The sequence below is a fragment of the Trichosurus vulpecula genome, chromosome 1, assembly GCF_011100635.1.
Source record: "Trichosurus vulpecula isolate mTriVul1 chromosome 1, mTriVul1.pri, whole genome shotgun sequence".
Classification (NCBI taxonomy): Eukaryota; Metazoa; Chordata; class Mammalia; order Diprotodontia; family Phalangeridae; genus Trichosurus; species Trichosurus vulpecula.
The window spans coordinates 156,633,512-156,652,759 of record NC_050573.1 but is presented as its reverse complement, the minus strand read 5'-3'; the positions used below and the strand labels follow the sequence as shown (position 1 = coordinate 156,652,759).

At 37.5% G+C, this 19,248-nt stretch overlaps 1 protein-coding gene across 2 annotated transcripts in view; it reads right to left on the bottom strand.

The window, feature by feature from the left end:
• Positions 1 to 860: 860 nt before the first annotated feature.
• The window catches only part of RUNX1T1 (RUNX1 partner transcriptional co-repressor 1), a 183,032-nt gene continuing 164,644 nt past the window's right edge, over positions 861 to 19,248 (bottom strand). For both annotated transcript variants that reach the window (XM_036768921.1, XM_036768928.1), the window contains 2 exons: positions 18,755 to 18,945; positions 861 to 2,924 (listed from right to left, as the gene is read on the bottom strand). In XM_036768921.1, coding sequence (XP_036624816.1) covers positions 2,649 to 2,924; positions 18,755 to 18,945 — 467 coding nt within the window. In that variant the 3' untranslated portion in view covers positions 861 to 2,648. The remainder of the gene's footprint in view (positions 2,925 to 18,754; positions 18,946 to 19,248) is intronic.

The window sequence follows — 19,248 nt, the reverse complement described above, 5'->3', positions numbered from 1 at the left end:
AGTAATGAGACATACTGTACTAATCCTTATTTTACACACTAGTGTTAAGAATAACAGTGCTGTTTCACATATATCACAGCTTCTAGAGATATAGACGAATGGGTATGACATACCTCATTTTATTTTATTTTTTTGGGATTATCTAAACCCTTCGTAGCCTAAAACATAGACTAGCTCTATAAGAAAGGACTGTCCAGTGTCAGAAGCAGACTAGAAACCAGAGTGAGGTCAAATGAGTCTTGGGAGCACCATGATAAAAATATAACCCATTCAGAGCCTGGTTATGTGCTTTCCTTTCCCTTTAAGCAGGTGGGCTGGCAGATGGACTTCCAACATGGAGATGGATTTATTTGCTCATCAGAACTTTCTGAGTTAAGAGGTGTTAAAAAAAATGGAAACCAACTTACAGAGAAGAATATAGGAATGAATGGTTAAGTTTTCAGATTTAATCAACTAAAGCCAAATCAAGATTCAGATCTCCTCTTTGCAGGTATTTAGCAAGCCCTTAAAAAGAGTATCTAAATGCTATGTGAAAATTTTGAAGGATAATGCATCATTCACAAATATTTAAAGAAATGCCTGGTGTATTTATGCATATGGATGTGGATATGTGTGTGTGTGCGTGTGTGTGTGTGTTTGTGTAAAATACTTTGTTCCCAGCCTTGAAAACTTTGGTTGCCTACACAGCCTATAAAATTGCCGACTTTCAATAAAGCACACAACCATGTCCTGGGCTATTATTTTCAAAACTAACAAGTAGTTCTGGTCTGGACCCTGGACAACGAAGGGTTAATGGATTCACACTATACCTTGCTGAACATGTTTAACCTGCTGATCATTTGGAAAGTAGTTACTGGTGCTTTTCAAAATTCCGATTTTGGTCCATCAGATCAGTCTTTGGCTGACTTCCCTTTTTGTAATAATACTGTATAACCTGGCATTCAGCAGTGTTAAAGCTGTCAATCTACACCTCAGCATTTGGAGCTCTAATTATTTTTTTGAAAAAATCAGAAATACTTAAAACGACCTTACAGCGATATGCATGCACTTTTTTTTAAAGTAGGATATCTTGTTATTTTATAAAAAATGTCCCTAATAGTGAATTTTGAAAAAAAAAAAAAAAGAAAAAAATCCACCACTACTCTATGCTATAGCTAAACTTGGCAAAATGGCTCTAGCATATTTAAAATGAGTTTGCTCAAAAAAAAGCATGCCTAGGGAGTCATTGTGACAGTGCAAAATACATTTATGTACATCCCTCTTACAAAAACACCAATGTTAGCATTCCATGAAGCATGCTCGTTTTCAGGAAAAAAAAAAGTCCTATAACAGAGTGAAATAGCAGCTCCCAAAGATAGCTTTTTTTTTCTTTTCTTTTCTTGAGGACAACCAAAAAAGGTCTTTTTTTTTTATTTTTAAACTACTAGAGAAATATCACTAATACATACAGATATAAAAGCAGCATAGAAAGATACAGGTTTCTCACCAACTAGGAATAAAGAGACTAAATGTGGGCATATGGTTAAACTACAATGCATCTTCACATTTGTCCAACACATTTACAAGAAAAACACCATTGGGAAACCTCACAGGACAGAAGTGTTTTAACACCAAGAGAACTACTATTTTTTAATTAAAAATCCAAACAGGGTGGGGTTGAAAAAATTTGGAAGAGGGCTGGAGCTGAAGCCACCATTTTTTTTAAAAATTATTTTTTTTCCCGATATAAAATGAATGAGCTGGAATAGACCCGATTGTCTTACTCTGTGGAACCTTGCAAAAGTGAAGAAATGATGAAGGGTTATTTAGGGCAGCTGGCCGATGTCAAAACTGCCAGAATGCTAATCAACTGCAGGCTGTGTCCCTTATTTATGTATATAGATATAGATATAGATATATTTTTTTTTAAAAAAAGGAGCCTTTTGTGTTATGGCATTTTTTTTTCCTTTGCTGCTGTATTCAGACATCCCACTTCAAATCATCTTTCATTTTTCATTCTGTTGACCTGGATATTATTATTTCTTTTCAGAAACAGAAAAAAAATGAACATCTGTGTCTCCTTCCAATCTGCTGCACATCTGCGCATTTTGTAGCGGGTCTTCAAAGTTCAGTCAGTAACCCACGGACGCCATTCATCTTCTTGTTAAAATGTCTACTGCTGTATCCAATGCTCGTGCCCTTGAGGGTTTTTTTTCTCTCTCTTTTTTTCCATTATTGTTATAAAGAACATTGTGACTTTTTTTAATATTAGCATTTTTGCTTTCAACAGCAATTAGCAATCTCTTGGTTTGCTGTTTGGTAAAGCATCTGTTAATGAGGTCATCTAGTTTAAAATCCCAGCTACTGGAAAATAACAGGGAGGAGGTCAAATCTATCATTTTGTGTTATATTCTCTGTTCTCTTTTCAGTTCTCTAAAGAAAAGATATCTTTGTAATCCACAATAAGTCATTATGACCCGTTACTGGCCTTCTGTGTTTTTTTTTTTGTTTTTGTTTTTTGTTTTAGTTTTTACTACTGCCTCAAGATACAGTAAGTTCTCTTTTGCTGAAGTATTTAAAAAAAAAAAAACAACTTTGAGCATCTGAGGATGAAGAATTGGTTTCGTGTTTGTTTTGTTGGTTTTCCTCTAACAGTTCTGAGTTCATTTTTAACGAGGAGTTGTGTCTATGGTGGATGGGGTGCCAGGGGTAGTTGACCTAGGAGTGGCTGCTGGTGGTGTGTCAATAGGGCTCCCTGCCCCACTGTTGGGAGTCACAGAGGAACTGACTGCTGGTGTCTCTCCCTGCTGTTGGGCTTGGAGGGTCTGTCCACAGATGTGATGGTGCTTCTCCCAGTCTTTGTGCTGGCAAAATGAGCCACAGTATCTTGCAGTGTTGCAACCACTACAGGTTTCACTTGCTTTACGGCCACAATTCCAGCAACTCTAAAATAGACAAGAGGGGAAGAAATTTAAAAATCCACACAAACAAGGTCATATTCTGCTCCTAATTAAGCATTCTATAACATAGCTTTTGAAAAATTCTCAAGCACAATAGATGATGTGAAATACCTTGGCACTATCCTTACCCTACATCTCAAATACCGTTCACTGTGGTCAACTCAACTTTCTATCAATAACCATTTTGATATCTATCTAGTAAATCTTTGTGAACTTCTTTCAGTTGTTAATGGCCAAATCCCCTCCCAAGCCAGCTTCTTGGTGCATGCACTGACGTCCTTTCCACCCATTTCAAACAACTATCCCTAACTCTTTCCCCTCAATGCTTCTTTTGTAGTGCTTTCCATGTTATCACCATCAGCCCTTTTGGAGTATATTTATTTTCTATCAATGAGGACCTGAAATAACCACAGCCTACATCATAATAAGGAGATGATGCAACATTAGAGATTTCCTATTTTACTTTGAACTCTGTCCTTAAGTTTGCTTTAAAGAAAATCTTTGAGACAAGCCATGAAATGTCTTCATGCTTAGTTTTCCATGATGTAATTAGGCATCCAATGTACCTTCCCATCATAGTATCAAGATTTTATAACCACCCAGAATATGCTTAGTGCTTTTGAGAAATCTGAAAGACTGGGAAATAAAAGGATGGATTGTGAGGTCTTTGACAATTTCAGGGGGGAAAAACACAACGGACTCACAAAGGAATTGAGTCACAAATGTTCCCAAAGAGATTCCATTTGGCTCATTTCCTGACAATCTGTGTGTCAGGCAGAATACTGATAACAGGTAGGCCTCAGGCAGCCTGTTGCTACGTCATGGTGAAAACAAGGAATATCATGCTAGGCAAAAAGAAAGATGCCCCCTCACTTTTCTGTTTATTTTATTATGTTCTATGGCTATGGAAGTAAAAAACTCTGTTGGTTATAATTCTTCTTTACAACTTGACTGTTGTGAAAATAAGTTTAATGTGAAGGTATATGTAGAACCTATATAGGATTACATGCCATGCTGGGCTGGAGAGAGGGGAGAAAATTTGGAACTCAAAAACTTGTGGAACTGAGTGTTGTAAACTAAAAATAAAAAATAAATTAAAAAAAGAAGGTTCAGAAGGATGAAAAATTAACCTCAAATTAATCGTGTAATCCATTTAATGTTTGTTGAGTTGTTGCACTGAATATGATCAGGTTTAGAAACCAAGGCAATAAATACCTAAATGCAAAAAAAAAAAAAAAAGTCACTGAGAGCCCCTCAATCTGAGACGCTGATATTCTGTTGCAGTTTGTCATCACCCTCATGACACTTTGTCAGTGAGAAGTCAAAGGGATGGCTTAACAGTGGCTCCTACCCTCTGTGATGTTGTGAATCCAAGAAGTTATACATACACAGAACACAATTTTTATTTCCCTTTCAATATGGACCCACCAGCTGTGCCAAGTTCCATGTTACAGATAGCAGAACACATAGAGATGAATAAGACCAAGATCCCTGGCCTTCATGGGGTTTAAAGTTCAACTGAGAGATAGGAGAAATATCTGTAAAGATTAGGGAAAGGAGAACACAAATTCTAGGGCTGTTTGTAGGAAAGATATCCTATTCTGAGAAGCATGAGTTTGACTGATCTTAGGGCAGATATAGGAGGACAATAAGCACAGTTAGATCTGTGAAATAGACTCCCCTCCCCCCCATACCAGTCTGTAGCATCTGAATTTCACCACGTAGGCAATAGAGAGCAATTGAAGTGTTTCTGAGTAGGAGTGTAACATGACCAAAACTTCACTGCAGAAGGAACTCAGGCCACAGTAGTAAAGAATGAATTCCTAACCTTTTCTGGGGTCATAAGCTGCTTCGGGAGTCTGGAGAAGTCTATAGGTCCCTTCTCAGAATAATGTTTTTAAATGCATAAAATTAAATAAAATGCATAAGATTACAAAGGAAACCAATTCTACCCAAAGAGTTATCAAAATATTTTTTAAAAGCAAGTTCATAGACCTCAGGCTAATGATACCTGCTCTAGAGTAATTTAAAATCCATTTAAAAAAAAATAGAAAATTTGACTAATGAGAATAGCTCTTAATTCATGTAGAATCATTGATGAGTGGTAGGAAAACTCACCATGACTGGGGGTGCCAGGTCCCCCCCACCTCTCACATCTCTTCCCCTGGGCTGTCCCAGAAACCAATTGATACTTTGAGGCAATAGGAAGACCCACTCCTATGAAGAAAGCCTCTCTCCCTTTGCCTTTCCCCTTTATCCCCTTTCCTGCCTGGGGCTGCCAAGAATCCATCTGGGTTTCTCGACTGCTCACAGGGCATGAATGAGATGGGAGTCAACAACTCTATTCCTTCTGGCAAGATTGGAAGACCACCAGGCCTTACCATCTGTCTTTCCTCTACACCCTGCAGACCCCCAGCACTATCATCTGACCTACTGACCCTAATCTAAGTACCCCTGGGCCTTGCCATCTGCCCCTAAGACTTCTCAGTTTTTCCTTCATCCCTGCAGCTAAATTTTTTTTAAAAAATGTATTGACTCCCCGAATTTGAGTGTGAGCTCCTTGAGAACCAGAATGGTTTCTTTTTCTATTTGTAACCCCAATGCTTAGCATAAAGCTTTGCACACATAACAAAAGTTTAATAAATGCTTTTTTTTCATTCATTGATTCACTCAAAATAGCTACTAGGAAGTCTAGTTGTTAATCTCACATAAAGAAAAAACAGGACTAAAATTAATAATCGTGACTGGCACAAACTTCAGTTTTTATTCAAATTCAATTAAAACTAATCTTTAACAAAAAAAATACAATCTCCAAGGAGACACATTTGATGAGCAGCTTTATTAATGGCAAGTTAAAAGTCCCCTCTTCCTTAAAATTAATTGAATCATGTTGCATTGATAATGAACACAGAGATGTGGATTTCTGTCTTCTCAAATTTCCTTCCCTCCTCACCTCCATACAACTTATGACACTCAGCCCTGAGGATGAAGTTTGCTTCCTACAGGTTTAAGACTTTAGAATAATGCCAGCTGATTCTGGAACAAATCCAGTGAATAAGTAAGATTCCTAAACATCAGAAAATCCCAATTACAGGACAGAGACCTAAATCCAAACCAGTATTTTAAGGAAATTAAATATTTAATCTGAGTCAAGTGGCTTCTTTAGGAAATATCCTGGTGTTAGCTCGATCCTTTCTTGGCAGAGGCACATTTTGGCAGATACAAGGGTGCTGACTGCCCAACACTCAATAGCTCCTTCAGATTGAAGTCAGATGTACACAGCATTCTCAATTTAAACTGATTAAACACACAGACTAAACCAGGTAATTACAAATGCATGTGTTGGCAACTGGGGGGAAGGAGGAGACAGAATGGGGACTTGCTTATTTTTTAAAGTGTTTTCAAAGATGGGAACAATTTTACCAAAAAAAAAAAAAGTGGAATTACGCCAAATACAGAAACAGATGTTTGGGGGTAGTTAAACTGTTGGGAATTCAGACTTCTTGTCTAGCATCACCTGGTTTTGATTCTGAATTCATGGGCTCAGGTTTGTTTTATCTCGATAGAGTACTATCTCAAGTTTTTAGAAAACATTAATTTACCACCACTGGGATCCAAGTAGTCGAACATCTTTTTTTTATTCCCTCAATTTCATCTTTATGGAAGGTACAACAAAGACTGGGCAAATTTTTTTTGATTTGGTGAAAACTACATTTTTATAACCTCTGATAGAGCAGTGAAACAAACAGAAGATGAATTTATCAGTCAATGTGTTAACAGAATCTTCCAACATAGACATGGCAAAAAGTTAAATAACTTTTAAATGCTTCTTGGAAAACTGAAATTTTAAAAAAGGAAAAAAAAACGATTTAGTGTTCTTAGACTAAAATTAATGCATCCATATTCAAATCAGTGTGAGTACTCTCCCCTGTGGTGCAATTTTTGTCCATTTATTTCTGTAAATCCTCCAAAGAGGGTCCACCCAGTGTGGTACAAGAGAGGTGTATTAAAGCTGGCTAGCTATCAGTGTTCAGTGTCTCTACGTAACCAAGCAATGTCCTTTTCCAGTCATAAATATCATGATGATGTCTTCTCTTGACACTTCTTGCACACATTCTGTCATTAGTAATATGATGCTGCCTTAGAATGCCAAGTTTTTGCACTACCATTTTAGGTCACCTACAGTTTTGATTCTTCTGTGATCATGCTGTTTTGTGACTGGTAACCATATGGTAGCACTGGGAGAATATTAGGTAGTATGAAAGAGATAGGCTTTTCAAATGAGTTCAGCTTGAGACCACTGCAATAAGCATTGTACCACTTCCCAATTGTAATCTAGCCCCTCCTTGACCTATTTATTCAATTCTGGGCCTACTTCTTTCTGTAATACCTGTTCAAGGTGCACATACTAATGGACTAATACAACATGCTGCTGGTCAATTGAATGTTGTTGCCTGGGTGACACACATTTTTCATACACATTGTTTTTTTCATGTGGATAAGAGGCCAATCTCTTTTGATTACCTGCACATTTAACTAAGAAGGCCTTTGTATTATAAGAGGTGAAGTTTCAGTTAGTACAGTGTGATCCACAAACAGGAAATCAGGAACATCTGGAGTATCTAAGTACTGAGAAGAACATCCTGTCCTTTGGAGTAGAAAATATTATATTGGATTCAACTAGTTAATTCGGTGTTAGGTAAATCTGACTGATTGGCTGGGGCCTTCAACAATGGAGATCTGCAGACCATCTACCAAGTACAGTGGGGCCTCTCCAGTTGTCCTGATGTCTATCTGGCCATTGGATGCAGATATTTCTGGAGGAGAAAGTGAGGCTGGTGATGACAACCCTGTGAGTAGTAGAAGCTGCCCCACAGGGCACCCAACTGGAACTGGCCAGTTGGGCAATATAGCTTGCCCTTGCCCTTCCTTCCTTCCCTCCTTCCTTCCTTCCCAAGATATCTTGGAGTTTACAGGCTGGATTTCTTTCTTAATGGCCATGCTTTAAACCCAAATCACTCTGGCTCTCACTGATTGGCCAACAAAAGGTCCCAGGCAAAACCCACTTGGTCATGGTTGGGCCCCCAATTGACTAAGAATGAATGTAAATAGGAATTGTTTCTGTTTTGCCCAGAAACCCTCTTTCCCTCCCTGTTTGATTTTTTTTTTCCTGGACTAGGTTAAAGAGGCCATTCTTTGCCTCATTTTTTTTAACCTACCCTTAATCACTGAATGGGCATTGCCTCAGTCAAACTGAGGCAAACTGTTAAAGACCTTAGCTTTAAAAGGCCAAGGTCTTCTACCCCACCTGGGGCCATCTCCAGTCATCCTGAGCGGTATCTGGCCACTGGACCTAGATGGCTCTGGAGGAGAAAGTGAGGCTGGTGATTTTGCACAGCCCTCCCTCACTTTTAAATCCAATTCACTTGTGTGCCATGGCATCACCTCCATGCTGTCACGATCCTCTTCAAGAATGAAGCAAAAACACCAAGTAGAGTAGACGCTAACTTGGATGCAGGGAAATATAAAGACCACTAACTGCTTTAATTCAGACTAAATTGAAGAAGGCAATCTAGCTGTAATGCACCTACAAATCATATTAGTTCCTAAGAACTTTGCTGTTCACAGAAGTGACAGCTACAAAGATGGCGTAACATCAATGAAGATATTTAAAGTCCTAGTAAAAAGACTGCAGCAATATATAGCCAAAAAAATTATTCACTGGCAACAATTCCACCATGAGTAAGAATTATGCCAAGGATGAATGGACATTTCAACATTAGGAAACAATTAACATAATTAATCATATTAAAAGCAAAAAACACTCCAAACCACATGATTACATCCAGAAATGCAGAGGGGAAAAGGCTTTAACAAAATCTAACACTCACTTAATACCCAACAAAGTTTAGACTTAAGGCAAGGATGACTCCTTTTCCCCACTGTTATGAGAGAGTTCTAGAAACACTAATGTAAGAGAGAAAGAAATTAAAGACATAACCATGGGAATAGAATATAGACAGCTCTGGAGCCACAGCAAAGGAACCTACTGAGACAATGAACAGCTTCAGTAAATGGGCACAATACAAAATGAAGCCACAACATCAAGAACAATCACAAAATTCAGACAGAAACAATGGAAAGGGAAATCTCAAAGAAACCACAAAATGGGTAAAACACCAGTAAATATGCCTTATATAAATGATTATAAACCAAGCTTTATATAAACTTGCTTTAAGAAAATGATGAATGGTTTAGATTATTTGGAGTGATATTCATGCCTGAAGGTTGGACTATATCAATATGATAAAAATCAAAAAAATTAATTTGTGAATTTAGTATTATGCTAATCAAACTATGAAGTGGTTATATAGAACTAGACAAAATAACGTTCGCTATGAACAATGAAAGCCCATATGGAAAAGAATTCTCCACCTGACAAGAACTGCTGGGAAAACAACAAAGCAGTATGAAAGAAATTAGGTTTTGACTAAATCTTTACATCATATACTACAACAGCTCAAAATGGACACATGACCTAAATATTAATGGTTACCTCTATCCCTCAAAAAGAAGGAATGAAAAAAAGGGAATTGGATCAAATCTATTTCATAGGCTAGGGAAAGATTCTTTACCAGACAAAATCTATCATCAGAAAAAAAAATTGATTATATGAAATTGAAAAGCTTTTACATAAACAAATTGATACAATGGGAATTGGATCAAATCTATTTCATAGGCTAGGGAAAGATTCTTTACCAGACAAAATCTATCATCAGAAAAAAAAATTGATTTTATGAAATTGAAAAGCTTTTACATAAACAAATTGATACAACTAGAATAAAAAGGCAAACTATCGATTGCCCAAAAATCAAACAAACAAAACCCTATCAAAGAGCACTGATGTATCCAAGGGAATTGTACACAAATATAAAAGAGCCACCATCAGAAGATGTGAACAGTTCTCAAAAGAAATTCACATTGTTAGCAACTATGTGAAAGATTGTTCCAAAACACTAATAATTGAGAAAAATGCAAATGAAAATACATCCGAGGTTTTACCTAACACCTAGCAAATCTGAAAAGATAACAAATAGACCACATTAAGGGGGAAAAGACAGACACAATAAATACATCATTGGTGGAGCTGTGAATTTTTTCAACCCCTCTGGAAATCAATTTGGCATTATGCTAAGAAAACAACTAAAATGTCATTTGGTTCAGAAATCCCACTGCTTCCACATATCCTAAAGGGGTCAAAGATTAAAAAGGTTCCACAAACACTGAAATATTCCTGGCAGCACATTTTATTGTAGCAAATAATTAGAAACAAAGTAAATGCTCATTGATAGGGAATAAGCAAATGAATGTAATTTTTATTGCAGTTTAAGAAACCATCAATATAAAGAATTCAGGGGACAGGAGAAGACCTAAACCAACTAGTGCAGTGAAGTAAACTAAATCAAGAAAATATGTACAACAAACTCATGTAAATGTAATTATAATTGACTGGCCCCAAATAAGAGATGAGAACGTGGACCTAACAACTAAGTCTTCCTCTCAGCCTACCAAGGAACCATGTGACTAAGTGAGATAATACTAATTGACATTTATTTATATGGAGCTTTAAAGTTTGCAAAGCACTTCATATTTTCTCATTTTAGATCCATCGCAGCCCTATGACATATATACTAAAGGAATTAGTGGTACTTGGGAAAAAGAAAAGGAATGTGGGCCTTGAAGACCCTATGTGACCTGCCCAGAATTACAGAGTAATTATTACAAGTAGAATTTAAAACCATGCCTTCCTGACTCCAAGACTGTTCCTTACTCTATTGACTATGTCAAATGGTATTTCTGAAACATATCAACATTGTACAGATTGAGAGCAGTTTTTATTCGGCCCGTTTCTTTTCCATTGATCAAAGGTCCCCATTCCTCAAATGTCTGGTTATCTCTTGGAGTCATGGGAGATACGTGTAAAACGGGCCCAAGTCACAAAATAAATTGGAATGAGCTAGGCTTTAAATCAGAGGGACAACAGCAAAGCCCAGGTCTCCTAGTATTTACTTGAATGAGCTAAATGCACAAGGCTCACCTACCTCCTGTGAAATTTGAAGTGACAGCTTGAGTCTTGTTGTGCTAAGGCATCACCCAGACTCATGGATTGAGAGCTTGAAGGGATCTTAGAAGTTATTACTCTAGTCCCTTTGTTTTAAAAAGGAAGAAACAGGCACAGGTAGTCATTGACAGAGTTTGAACCCAGCTTTCCTAATAGCAAACCAATACTCTTTCCAGTATACCACATCAAGAGTATTTGTCTTAATATCTTTGCTTCATACTGGCAACTCTCACTTTCATTGCTCCTAAAAGGTCATCATAACTGCAATTTCAATGCTGAAAGTAAGTGGGGCATTAAGTTTAGATGTAATAAATAGCTACTTATATATTGGCACAGGGCACTGTATCCTGAGACACTTTGGGGACCCTCTGGTTAGGGTACTACAGTGTTCTTGTTTCCCTGGTCCCCCCACTCAAATCATGGCTCTGCTGGGCTCCTGAATTTGGGCTAAGGCTTCTGGCTTCTTTGATAAAACTGCCCTTCTAGTTTCCACAGCTTCTGGTTATCTTGGACCAAGACTATGATTTGTAACATGCCGGCACACCTAACCCATAAAGGGAGAAAGCATGCAGGTTTGTCACAGGAATCCAATTTAGAATATTGATGACATTTTAGGGAAATATAAACGGTAACATAATAACATTCATCCTTCTTAGTTGAAAATGTGTATTCCCAAAGAAAACTCCCTATAGAAATAACTGTATCTGCTACTATCCATAAAAAGGCATTCATTAAAGCACTTACTATGTGCCAAGCACAGTGCTAAGCATTCGTATTATACAAATATAAATAATGAAACAATCCTTATTCTCATGGAGATTGCTTGCAGTCCCTCCTCTTAAGAAAAGGCTCCTAAAATAATAATGGCTCACATTTACATAGGGCTTAAAGGTTCATCAAGCAACTCAGTGAGATTAGATAGGGCAGGTAGAGATCTGGAAACTGGGACCCAGAGAGATTAAATGAATGAACTCTGATTCTAAGTCTTTCCACTCTCTCGCAGTTGACTTTGTACGTGACTAATACAATGAATGATTAGCTTACTTGGAGGGGGAGAGATGATTGGCATGTAAAGCTGGGAAAGGCAGCTTCTAAGGGTCAAGTTAAAGCTCTGCAGCCAAACTTACTGTGATGTACTTAGTGGCTAAAGACCAGAATCTATTTAGGAACTGATTGTTCCGTATTTCAATCAAATACGAGTGTACACACTAATTACTCATAGGACAAAAACAGGATAAAGGAACTGCAGAATTGGGCGGACTCTGCCACACATACAGCAACCTATTTATTCAATGAACAGGTACCTGTGTCCGGAACCAAGGCTCTATTCCAGGCCGATGTGGTAAAATAACAAAATGTCAGTTATAAGAGTCATCTTGTCCAACTTCAAAACTCATTTGGAGATTCTGTCTAAAACATTTCTAAAAGCCAGCCATCTAATTTTTGCTTGAATACCTACAAAGCCACGAAAATCATAAGAAAGGAAATTATCTTTTTCTAGTTTCTCATCGATAAACTAGAGTCTCCAAAGCCATTAAGTCCTTCCTGAAACTCAAAGTCAAAGTAGCCCTTATGTAGCCCAAGTTATGTACTCATCATATACACAAAAAGCTCTAAGATTTAATTCAAATATTTATTAGTTATTTATTGCATGCTGAACACCATGCTACTTCCTTTCTAGAGCACACAGTCTGACAGAAAGACATCTCTCTCTCTCTCTGTATTCTCATTGGTACTTTAGGAGTGAGAATGGGTACAAAACATGGCAGACTGTAAGTTTCATCACAGCAAAGTCTGTTTATTATCTAATCTAATTAAAAATTATTTTATTATCTAATCTAATTAAAAATTATTTTTCTATTAACAAAAATACATCTCTTCCACCTCCCACACTGGGAAAAAAAAAGAAAAACAGAATCCTTATCACATATATATATATATAGTCAAGTAAAACTGTTCTTCAGTCATTCAGTACTATCCAACTCTTTATAACCCCACAGACCATGCTATCCTTGAGGTTCTCTTGGCAAAGATATGGTGGTGGTTTACCGTTTCTTTCTCCATTTTCCTCCCACTGGCCATGTCCAAAAAATACATATTGCACTCTGTACCCTGAGTACATCATCAGTAAAGAGGTAGGTAGCATATTTCATCATGGGTCTTCTGAATCATAGGTGGTCATTGCACAGACAAGATTTAAGTATTTCCAAGTTCTCTGTCTTTATATTGCTCTTATTATGTAAATTGTTCTGCTGGTTCTAATTTATTTTACCCTGCATTTGTTCACATAAATCTTCTCATTACAAAAAAAAACTGTCCCCTTCATCATTTCTCAGAGTGTAATAGAATTCCATTGCATTTGTATTTCATAATTCGATTCTTATCAAGTTTCTGCCTCAAGTCTTTCCTGACTCTATCTTCTACACAGCTGCCAAAGAGCCCCTAAGCATACATCTGACTATGTCACTCCCCTACTCAAACTTCAATGGCTCCCCATAAGCTTCCTGGATAAAACAGAAATTGTATTCAGTGTTTAAAGTCCATCAACGTGTAGAGCCAACCTATCTTTTCAGCCTCATTCTACATTACTATACCATATGTATATTGCAATCCGACCAAACTGTCTTCTCCTCTCCTCTCCATAGCACTACACCTTCCATTTTCATACCCTTAGAACAAGCTGTCCCATGCCTGGAATATACTCTCAACCCTCAATTCCAGGCCAAAAACCCCCAAAATCCCTACATTTAAAGTACAACTCAAACACTACCTTCTGTTCCTAATTCCCACAATTGCTAGTGCCCTCTCTGCCAACTACTGTGTATTTATTTGCATTTGTTCCCTTTATATGTGTGTATTTTCCTTTTAAAATGTACTCTTCTTGTGAGTAGAAATTGTTTCATTCTTCTCTCTCTCTCTCTCTCGTGCGTGCGTGCGTGTGTGTGTGTGTGTGTGTGTGTGTTTGTGCGTGTGTATGTTGGGGGATAGGGAGGACAGAGATGGGGGCAATCTCCCCTGCACCTAGCATGGTACCTCGTGTGCACAGAGTTGGTTCTGAATAAACAATGGTTGATAGGTTTGTACATATGAATTTGTGTGTATGAACACACACACACACACACACACACACACACACACACACAAGGTCAATTATACATGTTTAATATTAGTGCTGCACAATATGAAAACTCTTCTTCCCCTAGGTTCTATATTAACTTCAAAGTACCTACAGTGAGGAGATTTGTAAAGACCTGACTGGGTCCTAGCCTGTAAAGTTCTTCATTGCCAAATCTAAAGAAGTCATCTATTTCCATGCAGTCTTCTACAGTCCCTGGAACCCATTGGGTACCGGTCCTTTGATCCTTGAAGTAGGTATAAATTATTTGACTTTAAGCCACTTGTTCCCACTATCAGGAATTAGCAGCCTCTGGCAATGTTAAGGAGATACATTTGTTCAATGCTGCTTTTTCAGAAAGTCCACAGAATCACCATTCTTCGGTAGACTGTGTTCAGTTCATCTCTTTGTACATGGAGGTTAGGAGGTGACAGTTTTACTGCTCCATGTACACATCAATTTGGTGACTCCAAACCCACAGCTGTCTACTGGTGGGGTATAGTTTATCTTTGGTTATTTGGTTGAGGTCCCACTTCCAATCAAAGCAGAGGGGACACAAAGTCGATCTGAAAGAACACAACTTCTGTGGCTGCCCTGGGGTAATTTATGGGTTACTTTGTTATTCACAATGCTTCTCAATGACTAATGGACTACAGGCCCAAAGCAAGCTGGAGAAATAGTTTAAGATCACCAAGTAGTTTAATGAGAAAAGATTCTCAGGTAATTTTAAGTAGAAAAATAAAATTATCATATGAGAAGGACGAAAATGTTTGGTGGAGCACAAAGTGGTGTCAGTTTTTAAGGCTTTCTATAACCTGCCTGCTGACTTTCCCATCCATACTGCATTTCTTATTGATTCTATATGTGGACTTTTCACAATCCTATGGGAAGCAGATTCCACGTTCCTCTTTTCTGGACCTGACCTCTACATGTTAATGTTTGTGGGGTTTTATAACATCATCCCTTCCCTTCCAAAAGTAGCAGAAGCCATTTGGAGAGAGAAAGTTTAACACTTTGGTTTTTTAATAGCACTCAACAGGTTTTCAAAGTGCCTTTCATGTAATGAATATTCTATTTCAGGCCCAAGACAACCCTGAACAACATTCCCCTCCCCTCACCCCCAACCTACTTTGCAGGTGAGAAAACTGAGGCTTCAAATAATGATGAGGCTCAGGCTTCAAAGAAGGAAATCTAGGCATTTTAAAGGTAATTTTCTTCAGGTAAGTTTATGGTCCAGTTTATGAAACTGCAGGCTTAGGGTACAAATTCTCTCCTTTCCTTTTTTAACTTCGATGTCTAGTAACCAAATAATTGGGGAGATAAGTAGTGCAGTGGATAGAGTGCTAGGCCTAGAGTTAGGAAGGCTCATCTTTCTGAGTTCAAATCTGGCCTCAGACACTTACTAGCTGTGCTTCCCTTGGCAAGTCATTTAACCCTGTTTGCCTCAGTTTCCTCATCTGTAAAATGAGGTAGAGAAGGAAATGGCCAACTCACTCTAGTATCTTTAAAAATAAAAAACAACAAACCCAAATGGGGTAATTAAGAGTTAGAATGAATGAACAAGTTAAATAATTATCCACAAATGTAAAAATGAAAATCTTGCTTCCTATGGTTGTGAAGTTTGCGAATCTTAAGAAAGCCATTATTTACTTTGTTGATAAATCACCACACAAGGGGTGTGTCAATCCTAAGCAAGAAGGGGATGGGAATAAGTATTGAGGTAGTGCTCACTATGTGCCAGGCACTGTGTGCTAAGTGCTTTTTAGAAGTAGTATCTCATTTGAGATAAATGGGAAATATTTTATAATGTACACTGAAAATTTTTTAAGTAAACCTTGAAAGATGTCTGTAAGTCATGTTCTCCTCTCATAGAGAACATCAGCAATATTTAAGTGACTTCAGATACAAGGAATCATGACAAACACAGTACTAAGTATCTTAAAATATATACATTCTGTGTCTCTACTTTCAATATCCCCGACACTATTTATTTAGTCAGGCTCCCACCTTTGTATTAGGTACAGACACTTAACAAATGGCAAACAGGTATAGGTATTCTACCAAAATAAAAGTAAAGTACATGCCAGCAAAGTAGTATGAGTACGTCTGGACCAAAATGACAGCTATTGGTCTAAGCAGCAACAAAAACAGCCTTTGAGAAAAATGAAGGAAGTGGACTTGATGTCATCTAAAGAATTAAAAAGTATAGAGCCTGAGGCATTAAATTTTGCAGAAGTCATGCAGAATGACCATGAGAAAGAATAGAATAGTAGCTCAAAGGACTCATTTATTAAACAAGCATTTATTATGTGCTGAGCACTGTGCAAAATGCCTGGAATGCAAGAACAAAAAGAAGTAAGTTTTCCCTTCAAGAAGCTCATATTCTTTTAGGACGAACTAATTCTTACCAATGGTTCTCAACAAGAAAAAAGAATCTTGGTGCAGAAGTACTCTGAGAAAAAAAAAATGGTGATTCCCAACCTACTTCTTCAGTCATTTCATGAAACATCAGCCCTAAGAAATAATGTTATGGAAGTCTATCACGGGTCATGGGGTTTAGAGTTGGGAGTGACCTTACAATTCACCCAGTTAACACCCCTCACTTTATAGAGGAGTTAAGTGGGGGAACCTGGAGGTGAACTGATCAGTTCTAAAATCTCACAACCAGCTAGCTGCAGAGGCTGGATTAGAACCAATGTCCCCTGACTTACAGGGGACTCTTTACACTGCACAACACATGGTTATGTATTCTTTTGCCCATATTTTGCTATGAACCTTGAAAGGAGATACCATGTTACTTCAAGAATGCAAGAACCTAATTCAGAGTTTCTTCTAAAGACATTTATCTGTGTCCTCCAAAATACTTTTACGTACATAATGATCCTAAAGATGCCTGTGAAAGTGATGTTTTAATAACAACAACAGAGTATCACAGTATTACTGCTGTAACACAGAGTAAAACATTTTCTCCTCATACAAAGACGCTAATAAAAAAAATAAAAACAAAGTTTCCGAATATCTTAGCTACAAGATGTCAATAAAATTGAATTTGTGTCTGGTTTAATTCGGCAATGGAATAGTCAGTAGTTAAAGGGTAGATAAACTTCCCCTCGTCTCTCTTTTCCTGAGAAACTTTCAGATGTTGAAAAATCAATTCCTTTTGTCTCCTTGTTATTCATCTGCTACACATTAAATAGAAACTCTGGGCATCTCGTGATCCCGCGGGGTCTTTCATCTCTAGAGAAGCCTGGTACAAATTAAATCCTTACTCTCTCTCTCTCTCTCTCAAATTATAGATATGTATTGTAGCAAGCCATTGATTTAGCAGCTCAAGCTTTTTGCTAGTTCAGCTTGGTGTGACTAGCTAATCGCAGTCTTTTAACTGAAGCTGCTCTTTCATGGGGCTTCTGATACTTCAGCTCTTGACTAAAGCATTTTACTATGGTGCTCTGATTCTTGTACAAAATACAAAAAAAAAAAAGCACACTTTTACACACGGTATTATACACTCACACTTCCTAGGTCCTTGTGATAATGCCATCTAGGCAATTAGCTCCATTTTATATATAAATATATAAATCACTGTATAAGAACCAACAGTTTATGAGAGTAATTATTTCTGATGGCAACATCCTACTATGAAAGGATCATCATAAGGGTTATTACAAAGAATATGAAAATAACGAATGTGAGTGAGATCACTAGGAAATATTTAATTGAAGTAAAAATCTTATTAGAGTTAGACTAGAGGGACCTTTTTAATGAAAGTTCTTTTTTGTATACCAATTTTAATATTTCATAAGGCTCCCCATTTTTTCCAGGTCTTCATTTAAAAGAAATGAAATTTCATTTTACCCCAAACACTTCCGTACAAGCAATAACTATATTATTCTTTCACCACTAAGTTCCTGTTGCATACACTGCCATATGTCCCTCCCCCCCATATAGAGATTTCAAAGCTTTTTGTCTTTCTCAAGTCTACGGGGAGGTTTACTATTTCATTCCAATCTTATTCTTTATCATTCTTTCATTTTATCTTCTTCCGACCAGATGTTGCTCACCACACCCTTCAGCTCACACATAATCCCTATAGCTCACCTTAAACACCCAAATCAAGGAAAATGTTCATCTTCAGCACTTGATTCACTTATCTTTTGAGAATGTAGTACCATATCAAGCATCTCTATTACTGGATTTCCTTTTGGTATGAAGACAATCACAAACACAGAGATCTAATCTAGATTGAGTTACTGGGAAATCTGTAGAAGTTTACCAAAATTCAGTCTTATCAATGCATCCATGAAACACACTAAAATACCTTAATTTGGGAACAAATTCATGTATTATTTCAGATAGTTAACAAAAACAAATGGCAGTCAGTGTTTGGTCTTTGATATCAATATGCAAGTTAGATGGTCAAATTATTTCAAATACAATGTCAGAGCAAGATAGGGAAACCCAACACATATTTGCATTTCTGACTTCAATGGATGCCCAAATTCAAGGCATAAAAGATCATCTTAAATTAAAGCTTCTTGGGTAATGGGCCATTTTTCAAGGTTCCAACTAAAGTCTTACCTCACTTGAATCTTCCTGTTGGTTGATAACGGCCAGGGCATCCTCAGCGGCCTGCCTCTTTGCTTCTGCAACTGTTCGCTCCATCTTGGCTCTCTCTGAAGTGATCATGTCATGGGCCTTCCGCTCTGCCTCTGACACAGCCTTTTGCAACTCAGTCATAGCTTGACGTTTCACCTCGTTGACTGCTTCCTCTACAAAGAAACAAAAGCCCCAAAGGGAAAGACTGCAAATTGGCACAGCAATTTGGATTGTGGCTATCTATGAAGGAGTACTATACAAAACATACTGTGGAGTCATCTGTGGGTTACACATTTCTAGTTGTACCAAGATTCCACGAAGCCTTAAAAACTGGTATTTTCTTTGAGTATTCTGAAACAATCCTACGAAAAGCTTCCAGAATTTCTCTATGATGTTTTATCCACTAGACATGACAATATCATTTTGTTTTCCAAACACCTGAGCATTTTCTTTTCGCTCTATAGCAAACAAAACCC